The sequence below is a fragment of the Callithrix jacchus genome, chromosome 22 (genome assembly GCF_049354715.1).
Source record: "Callithrix jacchus isolate 240 chromosome 22, calJac240_pri, whole genome shotgun sequence".
In the NCBI taxonomy this organism is placed as follows: domain Eukaryota; kingdom Metazoa; phylum Chordata; class Mammalia; order Primates; family Cebidae; genus Callithrix; species Callithrix jacchus.
The window spans coordinates 32,698,323-32,723,945 of record NC_133523.1 but is presented as its reverse complement, the minus strand read 5'-3'; the positions used below and the strand labels follow the sequence as shown (position 1 = coordinate 32,723,945).

General features: G+C 40.1%; 1 protein-coding gene and 1 long non-coding RNA gene across 3 annotated transcripts; one reads left to right on the top strand and one right to left on the bottom strand.

Moving 5' to 3' along the window:
- Positions 1-4,097: 4,097 nt before the first annotated feature.
- Positions 4,098-19,670, top strand: LOC108589697 (uncharacterized). 2 transcript variants are annotated; one of them, XR_004738406.3, is made up of 3 exons: positions 4,098-4,234; positions 6,452-6,504; positions 17,495-19,670. It is a non-coding gene; the product is annotated as an uncharacterized LOC108589697 (long non-coding RNA). The 2 variants fall into 2 exon arrangements; XR_008478704.2 differs by lacking the exon at positions 17,495-19,670 and adding an exon at positions 13,419-13,556.
- On the bottom strand, positions 4,557-25,600 carry ZFP82 (ZFP82 zinc finger protein). The gene is made up of 5 exons (XM_008987832.5): positions 25,456-25,600; positions 17,731-17,817; positions 15,832-15,958; positions 13,550-13,642; positions 4,557-6,728 (listed from the first exon to the last, which is right to left on the bottom strand). The coding sequence occupies exons 2-5, from the start codon at positions 17,737-17,739 to the stop codon at positions 5,359-5,361; spliced, it is 1,599 nt and encodes a 532-aa protein (XP_008986080.2). The 5' UTR covers positions 17,740-17,817; positions 25,456-25,600; the 3' UTR covers positions 4,557-5,358.
- Between the last annotated feature and the right edge of the window lie 23 nt (positions 25,601-25,623).

Sequence of the window (25,623 nt, the reverse complement as noted above, 5' to 3'; positions counted from 1 at the left end):
AGTTAAAGAAGAGTCTTCTGGAGCCTTAAGAGTTAATGTTGTTTGGCCGGGTGTGGTGGCTCACGCCTGTAATCCCAGCACTTTGGGAAGCTGAGGCAGGGGCATAACCTGAGGTCAGGAGCTCAAGACCAGCCTGACCAACATGGTGAAACCCCATCTCTACTAAAAATATAAAAATTAGCCAGGCATGATGGTGGATGCCTGTAATCCCAGCTACTTGGGAACCTGAGGCAGGAGAATTGCTTGAACTGGGGAGGCAGAGGTTGCAGTGGGCCAAAATCACACCATGGCACTCCAGCCTGGGTGACAGAGCGAGACTCTTTAAAAAAAAAAAAAAAAAAAAAAGAGTTCATGTTGTTTGCATGGTTAGGTTTTGGACTTACTTGGCACCAGTTATCCCTTTTTTCTTCCCTATTTCTTTCAGAATAGGAATGTCTAGGCTATGCCTGTCCCACCATTGTGTTTTGGGAGTAAAATCTTGCTTGATTTCATAGCCTAACAGCTGGAGGAAAATTTGCCTCAGGATAAATCATGCCTTGTTTCACCATATCTGATCTAGATGAGAACGAACTTTTGAGTTGGTGCTGGAAAGAGTTAAGACTGTGGGGCAATCAGAGGGGAGTGAATGTATTTTACATGTGAGAAGAACATCAATTTGGGAGGCCAGAGAAGACATGCTATAGTTTGAATGTGTCCCCAAGTTTTAGGGAGAAACGTGATACCCAATTCAATAGTATTAAGAGGTGAAACCTTTAAGAAGTGATTGGGCTATGAGGGCTCTGCTTTCATGAATGGATTAATGCCATTAATACAGGAGTGGGTTCATTATCAAAAGATGAGTTGGGCTCCCTCTTGCCCTCTCTGCCCTTCTGCCATAAGATGATGTAGCAAGAAGGTCCTTATGAGATGCCAGCCTCCTATTCTTGCAATTCCTATCATACAGAACTGTGAGCCAATTTCTGCTGTTCTTTGGATATTACCCAGTCTGTGGTGTTTTTTTGTTTGTTTTTTTGAGATGGAGGTTTGCTCCTGTTGCCCAGGCTGAAGTGCAATGGTGCAATCTCAGCTCACTGCAACCTCTGCCTCCCAGGTTCAAGCGATTCTCCTGCCTCAGCCTCCCAAGTACCTGGGATCACAGGCACGCACCACCACGCCTGGCTAATTTAGTATTTTTAGTAGAGAAAGAGTTTCACCATCTTGGCCAGGTTAGTCTCAAACTCCTAACCTCAAGCAATCCACCCACTTCAGCCTCCCAAAGTGCTGGAATTACAGGGGTGAGCCATCAAGCCAAGTCGGTATCTTCACGAAATAGACTAAGAAAAAAGGTAATAATTTTTGTGTTGAATTCCTATTTTTATATGTATTCTTCATTCCTTTTGTAAAGCCAGTGAAACTTAAGATAAATGAGAATAATAGAAACCATCTAAAAGATACTTTGAGGCCAGGCACAGTGGCTCATGCCTGTAATCCCAGCTCTGTGGGAGGCCAAGGTGGCCAGATCACGAGGTCAGGAGATAGAGACCATTCTGGCCAACATGGTGAAACTCCGTCTCTACTAAAAATATAAAAAATTATCTGGGCGTGGTGGTGTGCACCTGTAATCCCAATTACTGGGGAGGCTGAGGCAGGAGAATCGCTTGAACCCAGGAGTTGGAGGTTGCAGTGAGCTGAGATAGTGCCTCTGCACTCCAGTCTGGTTACCATCTGAAAAAGAAAGAAGATACTGTGCTGGAATCATGTCATTTTTTATAACATTATTGCATTGTTCAAGTCAGAAAACCTAAAATCTGGATACATATTTAAATGAAAACAAGGCCAGGCCCCAGGGTATTCCTAGTAAATCATTTTGTTTTATAATTGTTTCAAGACTATTGAGTCCAATTTACTGATACTTTTTTGTGAATGTTTGCATGTATCTTAAGTAAAATTGGCACACATTTTTACTTTATTTATCCTCCTCTAATTTTATGTTGGGATATTTGCCTTATAAAATGATCTAGTAAAATTTTGTTACAGGTTATATATTCTTTGTTTTTAGAGTCTTGCTCTGTAGCCCAGGCTGGAGTGTAATAGCATGACCTTGGCTCACTGCAACCTCTGCCTCCCTGGTCCTGGTTCAAAGAATTCTCCTGTCTCAGCTTCCTGAGTAGCTGGGATTACAGGCACACATCACCATGCCCAGCTAGTTTTTGTATTTTTAACAAAGACGGGGTTTCACCATGTTGTCCAGGCTGGTCTTGAACTCCTGACCTTGTGATCCACCCACCTCAGCCTCCCAAAGTGCTGGGATTATAGGCATGAGCCACTGTGCCCAGCCAAGTTCTATATTCTTTAAAGCTTTTTACTGCCTGTAAAACTATGGATTGTAGTTTTTAAAAAACATCATAACTGTACTTTTCTCCTTTTATTTATGGATTAGTTCAGGTTTTTTTTTTTGTATATGGAGTCAACTTTTATCATTTAGGTTTCTCTAGATTTAAACATTGAAATGTATGTATACAGTAAATATATGTATATAGTAATATGTAACGTATTTTTTAAAATCTCCTTATTATGTAGCTATTTCACCTTTTCCATACATAAAGCTATGAGTCATGTTTTTCCCTCAATAACTGCCAATCTATATTAATGTTCTTTTCAAAGAGAATATCCTTAGTCTATTATTTTATTAACTATTCCATTAATTTATCATAAAACTACTTCCTGTAATTCACCTTACCTTTAAAAAATTTCTGGCTTAAGTTAATCCTTATTTTTTCCCATCACACTTGTTATGTGATAGGTATTGTATGTATGTGAATAGAGTGGTGAACAAGACAAATATTCCCAGCTATCTCCTTTATCAAACTCTCATACACCAAGTCAATATTCCCCCTACCCTAACAGGACAACTAGGAATCACCCCTAGAGTCCACAGCCCAACAAAATTACTCAAACAATCCAATCCTAAACTTACCAGACTGCCTACCCCTCCCTTATCCATTCCTTCCCAGGAAAACCCCCAATGCTCTGCCCTCACCCCTTCTGCAGCCTGATAACAACACCCGGGCGCTTCTTTACGTGACTCCGTGTGGCATGCCACACCTCCTGTTTCTAGGATCTGAGTATAAACTTCCTTCATTACAATCATTTCCATGTCTGCCTGTCTAACCATGATTGATTAAAACAAATCCCAAGCACATTTTAACACAAGGATCCTAAAATGCTCCATACACTGTTTTTAATGGATACATCTCTTGTCTCCTTTAATATGTAGGATTCCACTTTTATCTTTTTTTTTTTTTTGACATGTATAGGTTAAAAAAACTAGGCCATCACTTCTGCAGAATTTCTCAAATTGTGCATTTGTTTGTGTCATTAATTTGTTCTTTTATTCCCCATGTTTCCTGTAAACCAGTAATTAGGTTTGTAGACTAACTTGTACTTCTCAATGAATTTGGGGGACCAAGAAAACTTCACAGGTATCCACTGTGTGCATCCATTACATCACATCAGGTGCATCTGGCCATTCTCATTTAGAGAGTGTTAATATGGATTAGTGTCCTGGCATTCTGCTTCATGCAGTATAAGCTTCCTATTCATTTTTCACCTAATGGTCTTGGCATCCACTACTATTAACACCAAAATCCATTATTTTGTAAAATTAAAAAGTGTAATTTTCAAATTCAATCATTCCTTTGACCTTTTAACCAGTTAGAATTCTCTAATAATAAACAACTTTCCTTCACTAACTTTTGGTTGTCTTGAAATATAGTTCCTAAAGTATAGGCAAGGTAAATGTTCCATTCTTTTCCTTTGTTAATAATGCTCTTGTATACTCCATAACTAATAAATGCATTTGGTTCAGAAAAAAAAAATGCAGCTCAAAGGATGGAGTGGCCATGACAAAAGGACAGAGGAGCCAATTTGAGGTGATTGCCACTGGCCAAATACAGGACAATTTAGCATTTTTAAAAGCTACAATATATTTTTTTAATTAATAGTTTTATAATACAGGTGATGTTTAATCTCCAAATAGTTTCATGTTATCCTTTGTCAATTTTTGATATTGACCAGGGCCAGAGAATGCTGATTGTATTTTTTTTTTTTTGAGACAGGGTTTTGATCTGTCACTCAAGTTGGAGTGCAGTGGTGCAATCATAGCTCACTGCAGCCTCGACTCTTGGGTTCAAGTGATCCTCCCACCTCAGCCTCCTGAGTAGCTAGGACTACAGGCATGCAACACCATGCCCAGGTAATTTTTAAACTTTTTTATTAGACGGTCTCACGATGTTGTCCAGGCTGGTCTTGAACTTCTGGCCTCAAGCAATCCTCCTTACTTGGCCTCCCAAAGTGCTGGATTTACAGGCATAGGCTACCTCACCTGTTCTAGGATATCTGTTTTTTAATGAACAAATTGAAAATGACTTTCTTACTTTCAATGTTTTAACAAGGATAAGATATCTCCAGTTCAATGAGAAGTAAATGTTGGTGGAAGGCATTTCTAAATTCATTATGCCCAAAGCCTTTAGTATGAATTATCCGAAAAGAAGTATTAAGTATGATAAAAAAGAAAGTTTAGTGGCTTAAAACAACAACCATTTTATCATATCTCATGTTTTTGTGGGTCAGAAATTTGGGTAGGGGCTCAGCCGGTCAGTCAATTCTTCCATTCTACATGGCATCAGTTGAGGTCACCAAGTCACTCAGTGGCATTTCGCTGGTGGCTGGTCTGGTGGATCCAAAATTTTACTCCAATCTCTGGTGTCTTGGTGGATGTCAAGAAGACAGGATTCAGCAGGATGCCTCTCCCTTTCTACATAGTGTCAGGGCCTCTCCATGTATTCTCTTCAGGAAAGTAGCCAGACTTTGGAACATGACAGTTCTCTCATTTCATGAGATGAAGTAACTCTACTAGTGTAGTAAAGTCTGAGTCGAGAAACCAGCACAGCACTACATCTACCATATCTACTGGGCGAAGCAGTCACAGCCTGCCTATATACAAGAGAGGGGATATAAATTCACCCTTGATCAAAAGAGTATCAAATTGCTGTACTCTTATATGACCATTTTGTAAATTTTAAAAATTATAAAAAAAAAATTATAGCACAGAGCAGTTAAGCATCTTGTCCACGATGACACAAAGTGATGGGATAGGGATGACAGTAAGTGTCTTTCTCACCTTTCTTATAACAGGATTACTTTTTAGAACAAATGTGCTGAAGTTTCAGGTTTGAGTGATGATGGAATACATTACATTATCATACTCTTCTAATGGTATAAAACCTCTTATGCCAAATCAGTTGCATGTAGGGAGCAAAAGAGATTAATTATTACATTCATAGAATGTTCTGTAACACAGAAGTTGAAAAGACTTTCTTATATTTTCACATTATGAATTTTCAGATGGTGGGTAAGGTGTGAATGTTGCCTAAAGGCCTTCTTACATTCCTTACATTCATAGGGTTTCTCACCAGAATGAATTCTCAGATGCTGAATAAGGGAGGAATTAAGTCTAAAGGCCTTCCTACATTCCTTACACTCAAAGGGTTTTTCGCCAGTATGAATGCTCTGATGTAGAGTAAGTTTTTGGCGCAATCTAAAGGCCTTCCCACATTCCTTACATTTATAGGGTTTCTCACCAATATGAATACTCTGATGCTGTGTGAGTTGTGAAAGTAGTCTAAAGGCCTTCCCGCATTCCTTACAGTCATAGGGCTTAACACCAATATGAATACTCTGATGTGAAATAAGTTGTGAGTAACGACTAAAGGCCTTCCAGCATTCCTTACATTCATAAGGTTTTTCACCAGTATGAATTCTGTGATGGAGAATAAGATGATAACCACGACTAAAGGTCTTTCCACATTCCTTACATTCATAGGGTTTCTCCCCAGTATGAATTCTCTGATGGAGTGTTAGTTGTTGTCGCACTCTAAAGGCCTTCCCGCATTCCTTACATTCATAGGGTTTCTCACCAGTATGAAGTTTATGATGTACTCTAAGACCAGAGCCACACAAAAAGGCCTTCCCACATTCTTTGCATTCATAGAGCCTGTCAGCACTATTAAGCTTCTGATGCCGAGTCAGGTGTGCATACTGTCTAAAGGCCTTCCCACACTCTGTACAGACATATGGTTTCTCACCAGTATGAATCCTCTGATGCAGAGTAAGTTGTCCTCGTACCCTAAAAGCCTTGCCACATTCTTTACATTCATAGGGCTTCTTACCAATATGCATTTTCTGATGTACTCTAAGATCGGCACCACATATGAAAGCTTCTTCACATTCCTTACATTGGTAGAGTTTTTCACCAGAATGAAGTCTCTTATGTCGAGTAAGGTGTGCAGTCTGTCTGAAGGCCATCCCACATTCCTTACATTCATAGGGTTTTTCACCAGTATGAATTCTGTGATGAAAAGTAAGCTGTTGGCGCACTCTGAACGCCTTCCCACATTCTTTACATTCATAGGGTTTATCGACAAAATGAAGTCTCTGATGTGGAGTAACAGACGTGCGTTTCTGGTAAGAGGATACTTTTTTAGATGGCATTTTCACATTACTGAAGTATCTTTCTAGAGCTCTCTCTTGTCCTTCAATTTTTTCTTTGGATTCCCAATCATTTTTTAAAATGAGACCCTTAAGGCCATGGTTTTTAATTCTTTCCATTATCTTCCACTGGGATAAATTTATTTCATAAATGTCATTTTCTAAAGACAACTTCTTGGCCTCACACTTGGTCTCCAAATCTAAAATAAGACAAGAGCAAACACATGCTGTTTTCTTTTACTAAAAGAAGCAACATTTCTAATGTAGAAATGAAAGACAACTTAAGTAATCCTCAACCAAACTCTAAAATACTAGTGTACAATCTGAAAAGAAAAAAAGCAAAAGAGAACATCGGGAAAAATGAGAGTTCATACAAAATAGCAAGATTGGTAATTAAGTAAACATTTTAAGTCACTGGTTCTCGTATGGCAGTGTGGACCAAAATCACCATGTAGCTTGTTACTAACATTGAGGCTTAGACACCACTCAAACCACCTGGATCAGACTCTGCAGTCCTGAAAGGATATTCAATATTCTCTACACGATCATTCTGATGATGAGAGGTTGAGAATCTATACTTAATGTTTTTTTAATCTTTCTTCATTCTTAGAATCCAGTCAAGCTCACTGTGATTAAGAAGGCCTCTGCTAGCTGGGCATGGTGGTGCGTGCCTGTAATCCCAGCTACTTAGGAGGCTGAGGCAGGAGAATTGCCTTAACCCAGGAGGCGGAGGTTGAGGTGAGCCAAGATCGCGCCATTGCACTCCAGCCTGGGTAACGAGCGAAACTCCGTCTCAAAAAAAAAAAAAAGAAGGCCTCTGCTTATCTATATCATATGATCTCAAAGCAGTGTCCCTTTTATTGCTACCTGGAGAGGCCTCCTTGCAGATCTCACATGTCCTAACTTACTTCCATCTCTTAGGACTCTTCACAGTCTGTTCTATCTCCCACAGATCTCCTGATTGGGCTTTTTGCATGGCTGGCTCCTTTTCATCCTGAGGTCTTAGAGTAAAAGTCATTTCCTTTAAGGTTGACCCTATTGATAGTCCCTAAAAATCCATGTTGCTATTCTCTATTTCTTACCTTTATAATAACCTCTCAATATATATATATTTTTTTTTAGAGACAGAGTTTCGCTCTTGTTACCCAGGCTGGAGTGCAATGGCGCAATCTTGGGTCACCACAACCTCTGTCTCCTGGGTTCAAGCAATTCTCCTGCCTCAGCCTCCCGAGTACCTGGGACTACAGGCACGCGCCACCATGCCCAGCTAATTTTTGTATTTTTAATAGAGATGGGGTTTCACCTTGTTGACCAGGATGGTCTCGATTTCTTGACCTCGTGATCCACCCGCCTCGGCCTCTCAAAGCGCTGGGATTATAGGCATGAGCCACCGCGCCCAGCCACTAAAAATTATATATTAACTTCTCCATTTGTTATACTGCTTATTCTCACCTATAAACCTCCTCAAGGACAGAAACAATCCCTACTTTACATTAAGTAATAAATGCTAAGCATATAATAGGTTTTACTCATTTAATTCCCATAGTTATATACTTGTCCTAAACATATCTCTCTGCCTCTAGTCTCTCACGCCTTACAAAAATGATTAAATATTCTCTTTATTTGTCCAGGGTAGTGCAGCTAAATACATGAATGGAATAGGTGGCTGTATATTCCTATATATCCACCACTGCTTATGCCCTTATATGCAGTATACCACCCATTTGCTCCTTCACATAGCTATGGCTAAGTTTTCTTTATCACTACACACCATCGCAAAGGTATTGAGAAGTTCTACCTACTCAAGCTCCCCTTCAACTTATTCTATTACTCATTCATTTGAAAAATATTCAACTGGTTTTGTTCTTTCCTCCCATTGCTCAAGTTTTCTCCTTTCCATTTCCTAATAGTCAAGGCGATTCCTGTATTTTTAGGAAAGGTGTATCAGTGATTTTTCAGACAGGAAAACATGTTTATATCTTATTGAAGTTCTTATGAAATTCTTGGCACAAAAAGATGGGATAAGCTGGTAACTCAGTAATGTGGACAGAAGTAATGTGCACATTCAAATGTTGTCGTCATCTGAATATGAAGGCCTTGCTAACAGAAGCAACGTTAAATATAGGCCAAGGATGGCAAGCCAGCAGCAGAAACAGAGGAAAATCTAAGGGCTGAATGAGTAGTGTATGAGAGAGAAACAGGATGAGGGTTTCAATTATTACAATGTAGTCTCTATTAAAAAGTTGAAATCCAGATACATACTAGGAGTTAGCAAAAAAAAAAGTTGAAATCCATATACACATTTTCTACAAAACCTAGAAATTAATAAAAGTAAAAGAACCAAAAGAAAAATCTACCTGAATATTCAAAAGTCTATATTAAATAACTTTTACATCTGAAAATAAGATCTGAAACAGTATTTTTGGTTTTTGCTTGCTTATTTGTTTTTTGAAACGGAGTCTTGTTCTGTCACCCAGGCTGGGTGTAGCAGCATGATCTTGTCTCACTGCAGCCTCTGCCTCCTGGATTCAAGTAATTCTCCTGCCTCAGCCTCCAGAGTAGCTGGGATTATAGGCCTGTGCTACCATACTTGGCTAATTTTTTCTGTATTTTTAATAGAGATGGGGTTTCACCATGTTAGACAGGCTGGTCTCAAAGTCTTGACCTCAAGTGATTCTCCCACCTCTGCCTCCCAGAGTGCTGGGATTATACACATGAGCCTGGGTCCCTGGCTGTATTCTTGTTTTTTTAGAAAATAGTGGTAGGCTGACGGCAATGGCTCACACCTGTAATCCCAGCACTTCAGGAGGCCAAGGCAGGAGGATTTCCTTAGCCCAAGAGTTCGAGACCAGCCAGAGCAACATGGAAAGACCTCATTTCTACAAAAAACAAATTAAAAAATTAGCTGGGTGTGGTGGTGTGTGTTATAGGACCAGCTACATGGGAGACTGAGGAAAGAGGACTGCTTGAACCCAGGAGGTCAAGGGTGCAGTGGGCTGTGTGTATACCACTGCACTCCAGCCTGGGTGACAGAGCAAGACCCTATTTCTTAAAAAAAAAAAAGCAAGTCTATATTTTGAAAACCTCCACATAAGTATCTATAAAACATAACCATAGTGCGTAGAAGAAACTTTAAAAACTAAAACCCAGCAATAAAGGTGAAAAACATCATTAAAAGTCTTACTCAAGGCTGGGCACGCTCGTGCCTGTAATCCCAGCACTTTGGGAGGCCGAAGTGGGGGAATCACAAGGTCAGGAGAGCGAGACCAGTCTAGCTACCATGGTGAAACCTCATCTCTACCATAAATACAAAAATGTAGCCAGGCGTGGTGGCAGGTGCCTAGAGTCCCAGCTACTTGGGAGATTGAAGCAGGAGAATCGCTTGAACCTGGGAGGTGGAGGTTGCAGTGAGCCGAGATGGCGCCACTGCACTCCAACCCGGCGACAGCAAGACTCTGTCCCGAAAAAAAAAAAAAGTCTCACTTAAAAAAAGAAAATAAAATGAAGCAAAGCAGAAGAAAATATTAACTTATATAAAAGCAGGATTAGTTAGAATACAGAAATAGAGCTAATACATAAAGTATAAACCAGTATTTTTTTTTTTGTATTTTAAAATTATTTTATTTATTTGTTTATGTTTAAAAGCAGTCTTGCTCTGTCACTCACTGCACATGGTTGGAGTGCAGTGGCCTAATCATAACCCACTGCAACCTTGATTTCCTGGGTTCAAGCCATCCTCCTGCCTCACCCCAGAGTAGTTAGGACCATAGGCATAAACCATCATATAAACACACACACACACACACACACACACACATATGTAAAGATGGTGTCTTGCTATGTTCGCCAGGCTGGTCTTGAACTCCTGACCTCATAATCCACCCACCTCAGCCTCCCAAAGTGCTGGGATTACAGGAGTGAGCCATCACACCTGGCTTAAAGTGAATAATTTGTCAGAAAGATATAATTTATCAAAACGGACCACAGAAGAGATACATATTAATAAAATGTTTATGTAGATATATTTCCATAGAGCAAATAAAGAATGCAGCAAGATTTACCATCCCTTTTCCCAGGAATAAAGCTTTACACAACTTATTTAAGCTTTAAAGACAGGCTATCCAAATTCTTTTTCAACTAAGAAGAATGAGGACTTCCAAACTCTTTTCATAAAGTGATACTGAAATAAAGATCACTCACGAAAAGAAAACTACACACCAATTTTCTGATCACTGAGGAAAAAATTCTGAATAACTAATAGAACAGCACCTTGAAAGACCCAAGTGGTGTTTATTACAGGAATGTTTTAATGGTTCAATATGGGGAAATCTATTAAGACAATTCAACATATCAACAGAGCTAAGGAGAAAAAAAAATCATATAACTGACTCCACAGATGCTGAAAAGGTAACTAAAAAAAGACCAAAACTGCCAGATATGGTGGCGCTTTCCTGTAATCCCAGCACTTTGGGAGGCTGAGGCAAGTAGATTACAAGTTCAGGAGTTCAAGACCAGCCTGGCCAACATAGTGAAACCCCATCTCTACTAAAAATACAAAAAAATTAGCCAGGCATGGTGGTGTACACCTGCAGTCCCAGCTACTCAGGAGGCTGAGGCAGGAGAATCAACTTAACCCGGGAGGCTGAGGTTGTAGTAAGCTGAGATTGTGGCATTGCACTCCAGCTTGGTTGAGAAAGCAAGACTTCGTCTCAAAAAAATTGAAAAAGAATAGAAAAAGAAAAAGACCAGACTGTTGCTGAATTTGTTTTCCCAAGAAACCGGGTCCCCCTCTGTCACCAAGGCTGGAGTGCAGTGGTGCAAACACAGCTCACTGCAACCTCCAACTTCTGGGCTCAAGCAATGCTCCTGCCTCATGTTCCTGATTTTTTTTTTTTTCTTAAAGATGGGGTTTCACCATGTTGGTCAGGCTGGTCTTGAACTCCCAACCTCAGGTGATCTGCCCACCTTGGCCTCCAAAGTGCTTGAATTACAGGCATGAGCCACTGACCTTAAAAAAAAATTTTTTTAAAGGAGTTTTTTTTTTAAAAAAGCTCAATAAAGCAGTAATGATACTTCCTTAAATGATAAAGTATATATTATGTTACCAAAAAGGCAGCTTGCCAGCCATTACCAGTACTATTAATGATGTAGTGTTAGACTTAATAGTCAACACAATTAAAAAATCAGAAAAAAAAATCAGAGGTAGAAGAATTAGAGGTAAAATTCTATTTCAAGAGGATATCCCTGTCTAACTGGAAAATTCAAGGGTTTAAATATTATAAATGGCAACAAAATTTAGAAAGGTAGAAGGATATAAAATCAAAACAGCAATAACCTTTAAATGTACATTTAACAATAAAATACGAGGGGAAAGATCTCTTTCATAATACTTAGAAAAATTCAAAATATGTGAATAACCTTTGTGAGAAAAACTTTGAAACACTCACAGAGCATTTAGCATTCAGTATATTGAAGAAATCAGACACCAAATCAGAAGAGATTCTTGCACATAAGGTAAGGGTGTCCCACCAAGGGTATTCATAATAAGAAGTTACTGGGCAAGAAGCAGGTGTGGAGACTGGCAAAACACAGGTAGCTGCTATGTTCAAAGCAGTCGGGTACTCTTAACACTCAGGTTATCACTCCAAGGCCAGACAGCAACTACTTCTGTTCACCTCCAGAGGAGGCAACAGACAAGGGGCTAGGGTATCAGAGACAGGTCAATGGCTGGTCATGTCCTGGGGATACAGCCACAGTCACAGGCACAGCTGACAAAGCACTCCCACCTCACAAGAGGCAAACTGTGTTTGTTCCAAACAAGTTTAGGTGCGTTTCACTTTTTTCCTGAAAGTATCTAATTTAATTAAATAAATGTTAAATAAATTCATAAGTGTAAACTCATGAATAACAATGAGAAAACAATTGATTCCATGAAAACAAAATTGAACACTTTGGAAAACTGGTGATAAATACAGATTGCTAAAAATCTCAGCTGTCGAAAATTAAGTGTGGGAAAGACAACAGTAAAAACTGAAAGAAAACATACCAATCAAGAAGCATTCTCTACTCATACTGCAAGTTTGGTTCCTATTCTACTTTAAAAATAAATACAACACTTTGGGAGGCCAAGGCGGTTGGATCACAAGGTCAAGAGATTGAGACCATCCTGGTTAACATGGTGAGACCCCATCTCTACTAAAAATACAAAAATTAGCTGGGCATGGTGGCACACGCCTGTAGTCCCAGCTACTAGGGAGGTTGAGGCAGGAGAATCGCTTGAACCCAGAAGGCGGAGGTTGCAGTGAACCGAGAATGTGTCATTGCTCCAGCCTGGGTAACAAGAACAAAACTCCGTCTCAAATAAATAAATAAAAAATAAATAAATAAAAATAAAAGTGCAAGCCAGGCATGGTGGCTCACACCTGTAATCCCAGCACTTTGGCAGGCCAAGGTGGGTGGATCACCTGAGGTCAGTTCGAGACCAGCCTGGCCAACATGGTGAAACCTGTCCCTACTAAAAATACACAAAATTAGCTAGGTGTGGTAGTGAACACCTGTAATCCCAGCTACTCGGGATGCTGAAGCAGGAGAATTGTTTGAACTTGGGAGGTGGAGGTTGAAGTGAGCCAAGATTGCGCCACTGCACTCCAGCCTGGGTGACAAGAGTGAAACTTTGTCTCAAAAATAAAATAAAATGCAAAAGAGAAAAATAGCTGAATCAAAATACACGATGGTTGTCAATAGTGAACCAAAGAGAGCACCACCCCACCCCACAGCTCCATCAAAGAGGAGGAAAACTGGAGAGAACAATAATAAAAAAGATAGTGGTGAATGGGACAAATAAGTGGTTCTTTTAGTATCCCCAGCTAAGACCTTCATTCGTTTCCCAGGTTGCAGACCTTTCCTCCTTGGGCCACAGACCTTTTAAGAGGACTTTGTAAACAACATAAGGATGTGCCTCTTCCCCAACAATCTGGGGTTCCCTGTGGTGACAGCTTCTTTCTGCCTGACTGGCCCTCACCTGGATATTGTCTTCTTCTTTTCCTCACAACTTTCCAAGGCTCTTTTCCTTGCTCCAATAAGGAAATCACATCTGGTTTAGAAATGAAGCATCCTGCTCAGAAGAAAAAATATATAAGGTACATTGAAATAAAAAATAAATTCAAAATTACTTTGATTCAGTCTTGGTTAAAGTATATATCAAAACAGTAATTGAGAGAAACAAACAGTAATTGATAAGGCAAAACAAAGAAGGGAAAGATGTTTTAAAAACATTTACATAAAGGTTACATGTTAGAGATTAGAGAGGGAATAAAAAAATCTTTTTCAAATCTATATTCACAGAAGTGTTTCTTCTTCAGAGGCAATAGTGGTTGAGATCACAGACTGTCGAGTGCAAATCCTGCCTGAGCCACATTCTAGTTGTGTGACCTTGGGCAAGTTACTTCTATGCTACCTTTTCCTTCCCGATAAAATAGTGATAATCATAGTACCTATCTTACTTGATTATTAAGATTATATTAGTATGTCTGTATCTACACACTGCCTAGAGTATATACCAAACACTATATTTCATTAGCTATTGGTTGATGTTATTTGGTGAGAGAAAAAATAAGAAGCTTCCTGGGACGTGTATTATTATGACTTGGATATTCAAACAATGTTAAATTAAATGTAAAGTTCTTGGATTTTTTTTTTTTGAGATGGAGTCTCACTGTCACCCTGGGCTAGAGTGCAGTGGTTTACCCCCGGCTCACTGCAACCTCTGCCTCCTGGGTTCAAGCGATTCTCCTGCCTTAGCCTCCCAAGTAGCTGGGATTACAGGCGCACACCACCACACTTGGTTAATTTTTTGTATTTTTTCAGTAGAGACAAGGTTTCACTGTGTTGCAGACGAACTCCTAACCTCATGATCCACGTCAGCCTCCCGAAGTGCTAGGATTATGGGTGTGAGCCACCTTACCTGGCCAAGTTACTGGATTGTAACAGCTTTATTGCAATATAATTTATATAACATAAAATCTACCTGTTTTAAGTGTACAATTCAATGATTTTTAGTAAATTTACAGAGCTGTGCAAACATCACTATAATCCAAACTTAGAATATTTTCATCATCCCGCAACCATCCCTGCTGGTCACTGGCAGTCAATCTTCATTCCTACTCCCGGCCCTAGACAAGCACTGATTTTCTTTTTGTCTCTACAGATTTGCCTTTTCTTGACATTTCATATAAATAGAATCATACAATATGTAACCTTTTGCATCTGGCTTCTTTCACTTGGCATAGTGTTTTTGATATTCTTGCATGATATGACATGCACCAGTAGTCTATTGTATGACTGTGCCACATTTCATTTATCCATTTATTTAGATGTTGTGAATAATACTGCTGTGAATACTTATACATCTTTGTATAGACATGTTTTTATTTCTCTTGAGTAGACATTTAGGAGAAGAATTATAGGATCATATCTATACCATCTTACATTCCCACTGGCAATGTATGAGGGTTCCAGTTTCTCCATATACTCACTAATAATTATTTTGTCTTTTGACTAATAATTATATATATTTATAGGCTGCAATGTGATGTTTTGATACATGTTATTGTGGAATAAGCAAATCAGGGTAATTAGCATATTCATCACCTCAAGTTTCTATCATTTCTTTTCTTTGTGGTGAGGACTTTAAAAACACTCTCTTGTGGCTGTTTTGAAATATACAGTATACAATTAACTATAGTCATCTTGCTGTGCAATAGAACACATGAACAAAATTCTCGGATTTTTAATTTTCAATCATAAAAGTAAAACTGAGTATGTTTATTAATGAAAGGAATGAGTTCTCTTGACTTGTAAGTAAATGATACATTTTACCACTATATAAATCATATATTCTCTTGATAGAGAAAATTCAATAAACAGGATCTAGCTATTTCCCTTACAAGTAACAAGTAAAATACCAACAAGTAACAAAACATCTAAAGCAATTCTGAATTCAAACACAAAGTAAAAAACTTGTTTTCTTTGACACTGGTAAGGCTACAAATAACAAAGATCTCAAACCCAGCCCCTTTATTATTAAGGAAGGCCTTAATAATATTATTAAGGGCTACTTAAGGATGAGGAAGGTAAATGTGCTTAATGAAGGTGCTCACTTTCAATGAAATAAAGCTCAAAGTATTCTCTTTAAAAAGTGGAGCAGAAATTTAGAGTTTCCTAAAAGTACTCTTGAAATTTCGAGAGGAAAAAGCTGATGTTACAGAGAACACAGTCTAAATTCCTAGAAGCAGATAACCTTACCCAGTGAGACCAAGTTGCTGTAGTTCTCTAACATCACATCTCTGTACAAGTCCTTCTGTTCCAAGTCCAGGTATTCCCACTCTTCCGGAGAGAAGTCTATGGATATATCACTGAATATCACTGATCGCTGAAATGACAACCACATATTATAACTAAAATGGAAGAAAATGTGTTTTAAGGTAGAAGGAGAGATGGGTGCGGTGGCTCACACCTGTAATCCCAGCACTTTGGGAGGCCAACGCAGGTGGGATCACCTGAGGTCAGGACTTTGAGAACAGCCTGACCAACATGGAGAAACCCTACCTCTACTATAAATACAAAATTAGCCACGTGTGGTGGCAGGCACCTGTAATCCCAGCTACTTGGGAGGCTAAGGCAGGAGAAGCGCTTGAACCCGGAAGTTAGACGCCATTGCACTCCAGCCTGGGCAACAAGAGTGAGACCCCATCTCACACAATCAAACAAACAACAAAAGATAGAAGGAGAAAAGAGGGAAGAGATATTACAGGAAGTAGACCATATGGCAAATAAACAGGCTTGGGCTGGAAGTCTACAACAGAGCCAGTCAGGAAATGAGAGTGCGTGAAGCAAAATGCCTGGGTTCCTGAAGGATCCTGTTGCTACAGACATAGCCTCTTATACACTCTGGCAAATCTTAATAATCCAGACATGTCTGGGAAAGAAAATCAGTTTTCCAATTAAATGAAATACTGTATATAAGCCTTTGCCTACTACGTCTCCCTCATAAATTCCCAAGAAAGGTGAGTTCTTCCATCCCTTTCTCCTTAAAGAACAGATTTTTTTGTCTCCCTCCCTATAATATCTTTATCTTAGAAAAGGATCTAAATGCAATTAGAGAATGTCTTCTAAGTTTATCCCAGAAGTAGATCTTAAGCATTTTTCCGAATTATGACTGTTAAAAATTGGTTGGATAATAGGCTATACAATGCATATATAAGATTTAATCATTCTTCTATACTTAGATATTCTGATTGGACAATATCTTAAGATTCTCCTCAATTCTGGGAGTCAATGTGACTACTTATGCACCTGGATTATCTTCTCACATGCTATCACTTTCCATCCCTTCCCATATGCCTTCCTTGTTCCTGAGTTAAAGGATATTGATACAGGATAATCCAGCATTGCAAAGATGTCATTCTAGATCAGCACATCCTGTTCAACCAAAAATGGAATCTTGTTCCTGGGTATAACTCAGGAATTCTAAGAGAAGATCTCTGATCTCTCTGTATGTAAGACGTAGCCACACCCCTACTCAGTCCTAAAAGCCTCACAGAGCATGAGATCTTACCATATACTGAGGCTGAGGCCAATTAACAGCAACTCTTAGCTTTCTGTTAACTTTTTTTAAGAGACAGGGTCTCTCTCTATCACCTAGGCTAGAGTATAGTGGCACATCCACAGCTTCAGTGCAGCCTCAAACTCCTGGGCTCAAGCAATTTTCCCATGTCAACCTCCTGAATAGGTGGGATTACAGGTATAAGCCACCATGCCCAGCCACAACCCTTATCTTACATACTTGGAAAACTCAAGTCTGGAAAAGTTCAGTTTTCCTATGAGTGGCTAAATGGGCCCATCCTCTCTTATCTACTCACAAAGACTGGTCAAATACTTAAGAGATTTCATTTTTCCTCCATTGTAGCTAAAAGCAGAAGACTGAGCAATATAGGAGATGCTGAATGATTTGTTCAACAAATACAAGAACAATGACTGGAATAAAGAGTGTTCATAAGACAACCCTTATGGTTCACCTGCCACTGGATATGGAAGAACTGGAAGAAGGTTCTTGGATAGAGCTCTGATAGGAAGTTTCAGGATAAAAAAATGGTCATAGGACTTTAACATGCTGGTATTACCAGAAGGAGAAAAAAAACTTACAAGGGCCATCGTATAGAAATTCAAGAACTGGTCAGTCCTCCTTGGGGTTTACTTGCCAGGAGAAGCACAGAATCCACAGAGGTTAATCTAGGGGGAAGAAAACAAGACCATGAAATCAGATGGACCTTAGAAATCCCCAAATGACTTGAGTTACTATGACCTTTCCCCTCTCTTTTAATCTCTCTACCAGAGCCCCCCACTCCACACACACGTGTGCACACACACACATAGGCAGAGAGAGAGAGAGAGAGAGATTTGAGGGAGTCTGGACAAGTCTCATTCCTTGCTAACTCCAGGGTTGGTAAGGGGCTGTTATAATCTAAACTACAATCTTCCTTCTTCAAAGTCCCATAGGCCTGTTTAGATTCACCAGACACAAAGAGAGAAATTCATAAAGACCAAGCCTGGCAGCGATTATCACCATAAAATTGCTGCATTGGCAGCCCTACTTGCAGCCAGAACAACTTCCAAAACCCTCTGGGCTCATCACTCTCTATTTCCAGTCAGAATCATCCACATTGTTTTCTGAAAGGAATTCATTTGCCATTCTCTTTCTTATAACCTAGGCTGAAGAGGCATGGATTCATGTTCTTTGTCATTTGGCGATAACAAATGTCTATCAAGAGTTCCCATATGTTGAGTGGTTTTTTTTTTTTGAGATGGAGATTTGCTGGAGTGCAGCGGCACGATCTCGGCTCACTGTAACCTCTACCTCCTGGGTTCAAGTGATTTTCCTGCCTCAGCCTCCTGAGTAGCTGGGACTAAAGGCGTGTGCCACCACATCTGGCTAATTTTTTGTATTTTTAGTAGAGATGGGGTTTCTCCCTGTTAGCCAGGATGGTCTCAATCTTTTGACCTTGTGATCTGCCCGTCTCAGCCTCCCAAAGTGCTGGGATTACAGGCACGAGCCACTGTGCCCTTAGGTGTTTTATATATATTAACCATATCCTCAGGATAGCTCTTTAGCACAATAATTATTATATACACACAATGGATCAGAAATTCACATAAAGAGAAATAAAATTACTTGTAGAAATGCAGTTTATGAGTATTACAGCTGCATTTGGAATCATTTTTCTAACCACAGACTCATCTTTCCTTCAACTCCAGCTTTTGTCTCTGAAACCCAGAATTTCTTATTCCAGTGAGTGTAAACTGGCATGCATGATTCACTAAAATAAAATAAAATAAAAATAACACAACTCACCAGCAGGCATCTGAGTACCGATGCCCATATTATCAAGCATGAGAGGAAATGAACATTCTGCCAGTATACTGCAGACTGTGTAGATTTTAAAGTATGTACAAGCATCATTTAAATCATGCATACTCTTTGATTCAGAAATTCTACTTTGGGGATTAAAGAAAATAATTGTACATATGATCAAAGGTATATGTAAGAGTATGTTAACATTGTTCATAATGAAATAAAGCTGGAAAGAACCTAAATGTCCTTCCATAGAAAACAGGTTAAATAAATCACAAAGCATCAACAGAGTAAAACAAACTATTGCCATTTTAAAATGATGATGTAGATCTTTAATTGGAAACATGGAAATATGTTCAGCATAGTTTGTTGAGTGAAGAATGTAGTAACAAACAGTTGTGAGTAGTATAATCCTGTTAAGAGAAAGAGTGTGTGTATATGTGTTATGTGTTTTTTTGTTTTTGTTTTTTTAAGATGGAGTTTTGCTCTGTTGCCCCGGCTAAGGGCAATGGCGCGATCTCGGCTCACCACAACCTCCACCTTCCAGGTTGAAGCAATTCTCCTGCCTCAGCCTCCTGAGTAGCTGGGATTACAGGCACACGCCACCACACCCGGCTAATATATGTGTGTATTAATCTGTAAGTGCTTAAGTTTTAGAAACTATACAAAGATATATAAAATATTCAAGATATATAACCTCGTAGAAAAATAAAATGAGCAAACCCCATAGGAACCCCATGAGTTTGGTATCATTTTGTCATAACCCGACAATGCCTGCTATAATCAGATGTCTCCCTCCCATGACCTCTCAAGCCATGAGGCCCTCCTAGGAGCTGCTGAATTTTCTTGTCCTGTTCGTCTCAGTTTGCATCAACATCATGAGAATAAAAACTGTAAGGCAAATGCTTATCATATAAAATCATTTACCCCATAGGAACCCCATGAGTTTGGTATCATTTTGTCATAACCCGACAATGCCTGCTATAATCAGATGTCTCCCTCCCATGACCTCTCAAGCCATGCCATCTAACTTCTTCAATGACCTTTACCTCACCTATCTCAGTCTTATTCTTACATAGGCTTATCTACCTTGATAAATAATAACTTAAGGATAGCAACCATGTCATTTTGGTCACTGTATTTCCCCAAAGGACTGGCACAAGATCTGGCATATTTTGAGTACTTTATAAATGTCTCATTTTTTTTATTTTTTATTTTTTATTGGATTATAGGTTTTGGGGTACATGAGCAGAGCATGCAAGACAGTTGCGTAGGTACACACATGGCAGTGTGCTTTGCTTTTCTTCTCCCCTTCACCCACATTTGGCATTTCTCCCCAGGCTATCCCTCCCCACCTCCCCCTCCCACTGCCCCTCCCCTTTTCCCCCCAATAGACCCCAGTGTTTAGTACTCCCCTTTCTGTGTCCATGTGTTCTCATTTTTCATCACCCACCTATGAAAATGTCTCATAATTCAACCTAGAAATTCCACTTTTAGGAATTTATCGTTAGGAAATATTTGTAAAATTATACAAAGATGTATTGCAAGAGAGTTCATCAAAGAATAATTCGTTGGCTGGGCACAGTGGCTCATGCCTGTAACCAACACTTTGTGAAGCTGAGGTGGGCGGATCACTTGAGGTCAGCAATTCGAGATCAACCTGGCCAACATGATGAAACTCCATCTCTGCTAATAATACAAAAATTTCCTGGGTGTGGTGGCACGTGCCTATAATCCCAGCTACTTGGGAGGCTGAGGCAGGAGAATCCCTTGAACCTGAGAGGAAGAGGTTACAGTGAGCCAAGATTGTGCCACTGCACTCCAGACTGGGTGACAGAGCAAAAAAAAAAAAAGTAATTTACGACAACCCGAAATCAAATACCTAACAGTAGGCAACAAGTTGAATAAATGATGTTTCACTATATTATAGATTATTATGCAATTATTAATGATATTGGTCCATATTAGCTAATGAAGGAAGATATTCATGATCAATTACTAGGTATGGCAGGCAGACTAAAAGAATATGCACAATGTTGGGAGCTGGCGGACTCTCATTTATTAAAAAATACAGGCTTTGGTGTCAGTATTTGAGCTCTGACAATTATTAACTGTGAGAATTTGGACACGTTAATTTTCAGTGTCTCTGTTTCCTCAGAGATAAATTGGGGAATCCTAACAGTACCTACCCCATAGGGTTGTGAAGGTTAAGAACATAATACATAAAGCACTTGAAGTGGCTAAATTCAGGTAAAACATTACATACCCCTCATTCCATTATTTTAAAAATTATCTTCAATAATTTTCAATTTAAAAATTTGGTCTTCGCTGATAAATTATCTTTAACCATTTTAATAGTAGTCCCCTTCTCTGAAAACTTCTTGAGATTTTCCAGCATTGCTCTTAAAACACTAACTGATAAATGTTAAAACTAGGCTTGAAAATGTAATTCTTCTTAATATTATTAAAAAAGGACTCACAGAAATCAAAAAGTAGAGCAAGGCCCCTCTTTCTTTCCATCCCTAGTAGCTCCAAAGGGACACCATTCCATATCATAAAACCAACTCAAGAATTTTGCTTTGATAAGACATTTAAATACATTTTTAAAAAGTCGATCAAGTTTTTCTGTTCAGTATGTCTAAATATTGCTATTACCACTTTTTTTCCTGTTATACATATATAAATCTGTCATTAGCAGCATCCTTAGGCTACTAGAAAATCAATTTCTATTTCTGAAGAGATATCTTACTTGATAATTTGCCCAGGTAACTGTTTACTCAAGAGCCCCATAATCTTAGAAGGTATAAATTCTTGAAAGCTTTTTTCAAATTAAAGAAGAACCACTGCATTGCCCTTTACACCACACAGGCATAATAATATAATAAAACCTATGGCTTCACTAGATTCCTTTTTCCTTTTTCTTTTGTTTTTTCAGACAGGGAGTCTCACTCTGTTGCCCAGGCTGGAATGCAGTGGCACAATCTCAGCTAACTGCAACCTCCACCTCCTGGATTCAAGCAGTTGTCCCTGCCTCGGCCTCCCTAGTAGCCGGGACTACAGGCGCCTGCCATCATTCCCGGCTAATTTTTGCAGTTTTAGTAGAGATGGGGATTCACCATTTTGGCCAGGCTGGTCTCAGACTCCGGACCTCAGGTGATCCACTCGCCTCTGCCTCCCAAAGTGCTGGGATTACAGACATGAGCCACCACAACCGACCTCTTTTTCCTTTTTCAAACAGTATTGGAAAGTCTTTGTCTCCTTAAATGATCAGTTAAGGAGTGATTCTATTTTGGATAGTTGTGATTCTATTTTGGAAAACAAACACATATGCACAAGTGCACAAAAGAAAATGGAAAAACAAACATTAGAATAGTAATATTTATTCTGGATGGTGAAATTATAGGCAACTTAAATTTTCTTCTTATGGATTGAAGATGACTGGGTGGTAGGGGATGGAGAAAATCTGTTCTGAATAGTACTAAAATTAGGTGGCAGCTTAAACCAGGACTTCCCTTTTTTTTTTTTTTGAGACAAAGTCTCACTCTGTCAGTCAGACTGCAGTATAATGGCATGATCTCAGCTCACTACAACTTCTGCCTTCTGGGTGCAAGCAATTCTCCTTTCTGGGTGCAAGCAATTCTCTTGCCTCAGCCTCCCAAGTAGCTGAGATTATAGGTGTACATCACCATGCCCAGCTAATTTTTGTACTTTTAGTAGAGAAGGGGCTTCACCATGTTGGCCAGGCTGGTCTCAACTCCTGCTCTCAGGTGATCTGCCCACCTTGGGATTACAGGCCTGAGCCTCCTCACCTAGCCAATTAAACTATGCATACAAATAAAATTAAAAACAGAGTTGTGAAGAGGGAATATCTTTTAGTTGTAAGAAAATTGTGATTCTATAAATCTGTGACATGAATAGGTTTGGGGGAAAAAAATTGTGGCACAAATAAGTAACACCCATCACTTCTTTTACTATTCTTCATCAAAACGATGGGCTTTTTTCACTATCAAGATTCTTCTATGAATGAACACAATCAAGCAACATTCCCAAATTCAGTAAAAGTATACCAAAGCAGACAGAACAGTGTGGTAAACAACAGATTATCTCTGACTTTTTTCTACTTAGAAACTAGTTTTACATTATATAGAATTCTTGCAAAATGTTTTATAAATCTCTAATTTATTAAAAGAGATTCATACTGATTAAAGGTTTCATGAGTCATCTTGCTCAAAACTGACTATTGCTTAATTAACATCAATATCGATCACAAGCATTTTTCCTTCTTATAATTAATATAGTATTTGTTAATGGCAAAGAGCTGCATCACATGGAGTGTGGCTTATTTAATTGTTTCCTACTGTTAGACACTAATTTTGTGTCTAACATTGAAAAACATTCTCAAATGTTACAGACTTTGATTCTAGGCCAGTAAATCTGAATCTTATTGGGTCATGTTTGATAATCTCATTACATATTTTCTCCCCAGAAATGTGGCATATTAGCAGATATCTATAACAATTTTATGTACAATTTCAAAGAGTGTTCCCCTGAAATCCCCAAAGGAATTCAAATTACTTCTGGTTAAGAATTCCTGTTCCGGGCTGGGCGCGGTGGCTCACGCCTGTAATCCCAACACTTTGGGAGGTTGAGGTGGGCGGATCACTTGAGGCCAGGAGTTTGGGACCAGCCTGGCCAACATGGTGAAACCCCATCTCTACTAAAAATACAAAAATGAGCTGCGCATGGTGGCACACGTGTGTAATCCCAGCTACTCAGGAGGTTGAAGCATGAGAATTGCTTGAACCCGAGAGGGGGAAGTTGCAGTGAGTAGAGATCGTGCCACTGCACTCCAGCCTCGGTGACAGAGGGAGACCCCTCTCAAAAAAAAAAAAAAAAAATTCCTGTTCTAGACTATTTAAGCATCAAGGTCATTATCTTATACTAGGAAATACCCATCACAATTGGCTTAGTATTTTCATTTCCCCCCCATCTGTAGAAGGCTGATGTAGAATTGCCCCAAATAACCATTTAAGAATAAATAGCTAATGTTTATTAAGTACTAACGAAGTATCAGGAACTGTTCTAAGAGCTTTACACATAGTAATGAAAAGACCCACAGATGTAAAGGAAAACATCTACCAAATGGGTAATGTGCATACAGAGTCTCGGGAGGGGACCTAGGTATCAGCTCAATGGACAGCACATTTATGGAGAATGAAACAAATATTCTCATGTCCTAAGAAATAAAAATGCATTTCACAGAAGAAATCAGAAACACCCACTCGTCTCCACCTTAACTTAAACAGGCAACAGCAATTCATTTCTCCTCCCCACAAACCCCTTTTCTTAAAGAGTTGGGCAGGACTGGCTAAGAAGGGAACCAGGCTTTTCTTGCAGCCCAGCCTCGCATGGTTAAATTAGGGCAAAATGCCACCACCGCCCACCCTTGCATAACTAGAGTAACATAAGACAGGGTGTTGCTAACTCTTCCCAGTATCAAAGAAAGGCCAGGGTCTCTCGGCAAACAGTATGAAAAATATATATAAAAGAAGAAAAGAAAGGAAAGAAAGAGAAAGAAAGAGAGAGAGAGAAAGAAAGGAAAGGAAAGGAAAGGAAAGGAAAGGAAAGGAAAGGAAAGAAAAGGAGGGAGGGAGGGAGGGAGGGAGGGAGGGAGGAAGGAAGGAAGGAAGGAAGGAAGGAAGGAAGGAAGGAAGGAAGGAAGGAAAGAGTCAGGGTCATGGATGCTCGGGGCTGGAATTGGAGTTCACAATAGCTTCCTGGAAGAAATGCTGTGTTCTAAAACCTGCAGCTGGACTCTTCAGAGCTGTGAGAGCACGTGCATGGGTTCAGGTCCGCAGGAAGATGGTGTGGTGGTCCCTCTAGGAGCCAGACTGGGCGGGAGCGGGAGCTCGTTCAGTTATAACATTCCTAGGCCAAGGTCGGGTCTGAGCCTTGTTTCGCCGTTGCCTAGGCTGGAGTGCAGTGGCGCGATCATAGCTCACTGCAGCCTCGAACTCCTCCTAGGCTCAAGCCATCCTCCTGCCTCAGCCTTTCGAGTAGCTGGGACCACAGGAGCATGCCACACACTCAGCTCATTTTTTTAAAATTTTGGCACAGACGGGAGTCTCGCTTTGCTGCCCAGGCTGGTCTCGAACTTCTGGCTTCCAGCGATCCTCCCGCCTCGCTGTCCCAGAGCGCTGGGATTACAGATGTGAGCCACTTGGTCTGGCCTAGTCTTAGCCTTTCTGCTGTGAGTCCTTTCTGGCGCAGAAACTGACCATTTATCTGCAGCTGGGCCCGGTGTGGCCAGAGGGTAGAGGATGCTGGGGTCAGTCACGCACTCCAGGGCCACAACAACCTTCGCTCACACAACAGGCTCTGCACCCAAGTCAGCCGCACAGTCGCCGTCACGTCCCAACCCCAGCCCTGTCAAGCCCACTACACACACACACCCGGGCCTGATGCGCCGGCTATCGCCGCTCTGCGGTGCTGCAATGGCCCCTCTCCCCTCTCCTTACCCACTGGGTTGCAGTGCTTTTTCTACGGATGGCCAGGACCGACGCTTTGGGCCAGTACTGCTCGCTCGGGGCGCGAACCCGAGCCGCGGCGATGCCAGGCGGAACAGGGAGCAGCGGCCGGGACGCGGCACAATCCCCCGGGCCTAACTGGCTGCGCGCGGAGGCTGC

Excerpts from the sequence above, each read along its gene's own strand:
- ZFP82 (XM_008987832.5), bottom strand. Across the intron at positions 13,643-15,831 it reads CAGCAACTTGGTCTCACTGG|GATGCTTCATTTCTAAACCA; the intron begins GTAAGGTTATCT and ends TCTTCTGAGCAG. Across the intron at positions 6,729-13,549 it reads AAGAAGAAGACAATATCCAG|ATTTGGAGACCAAGTGTGAG; the intron begins GTGAGGGCCAGT and ends GTCTTATTTTAG.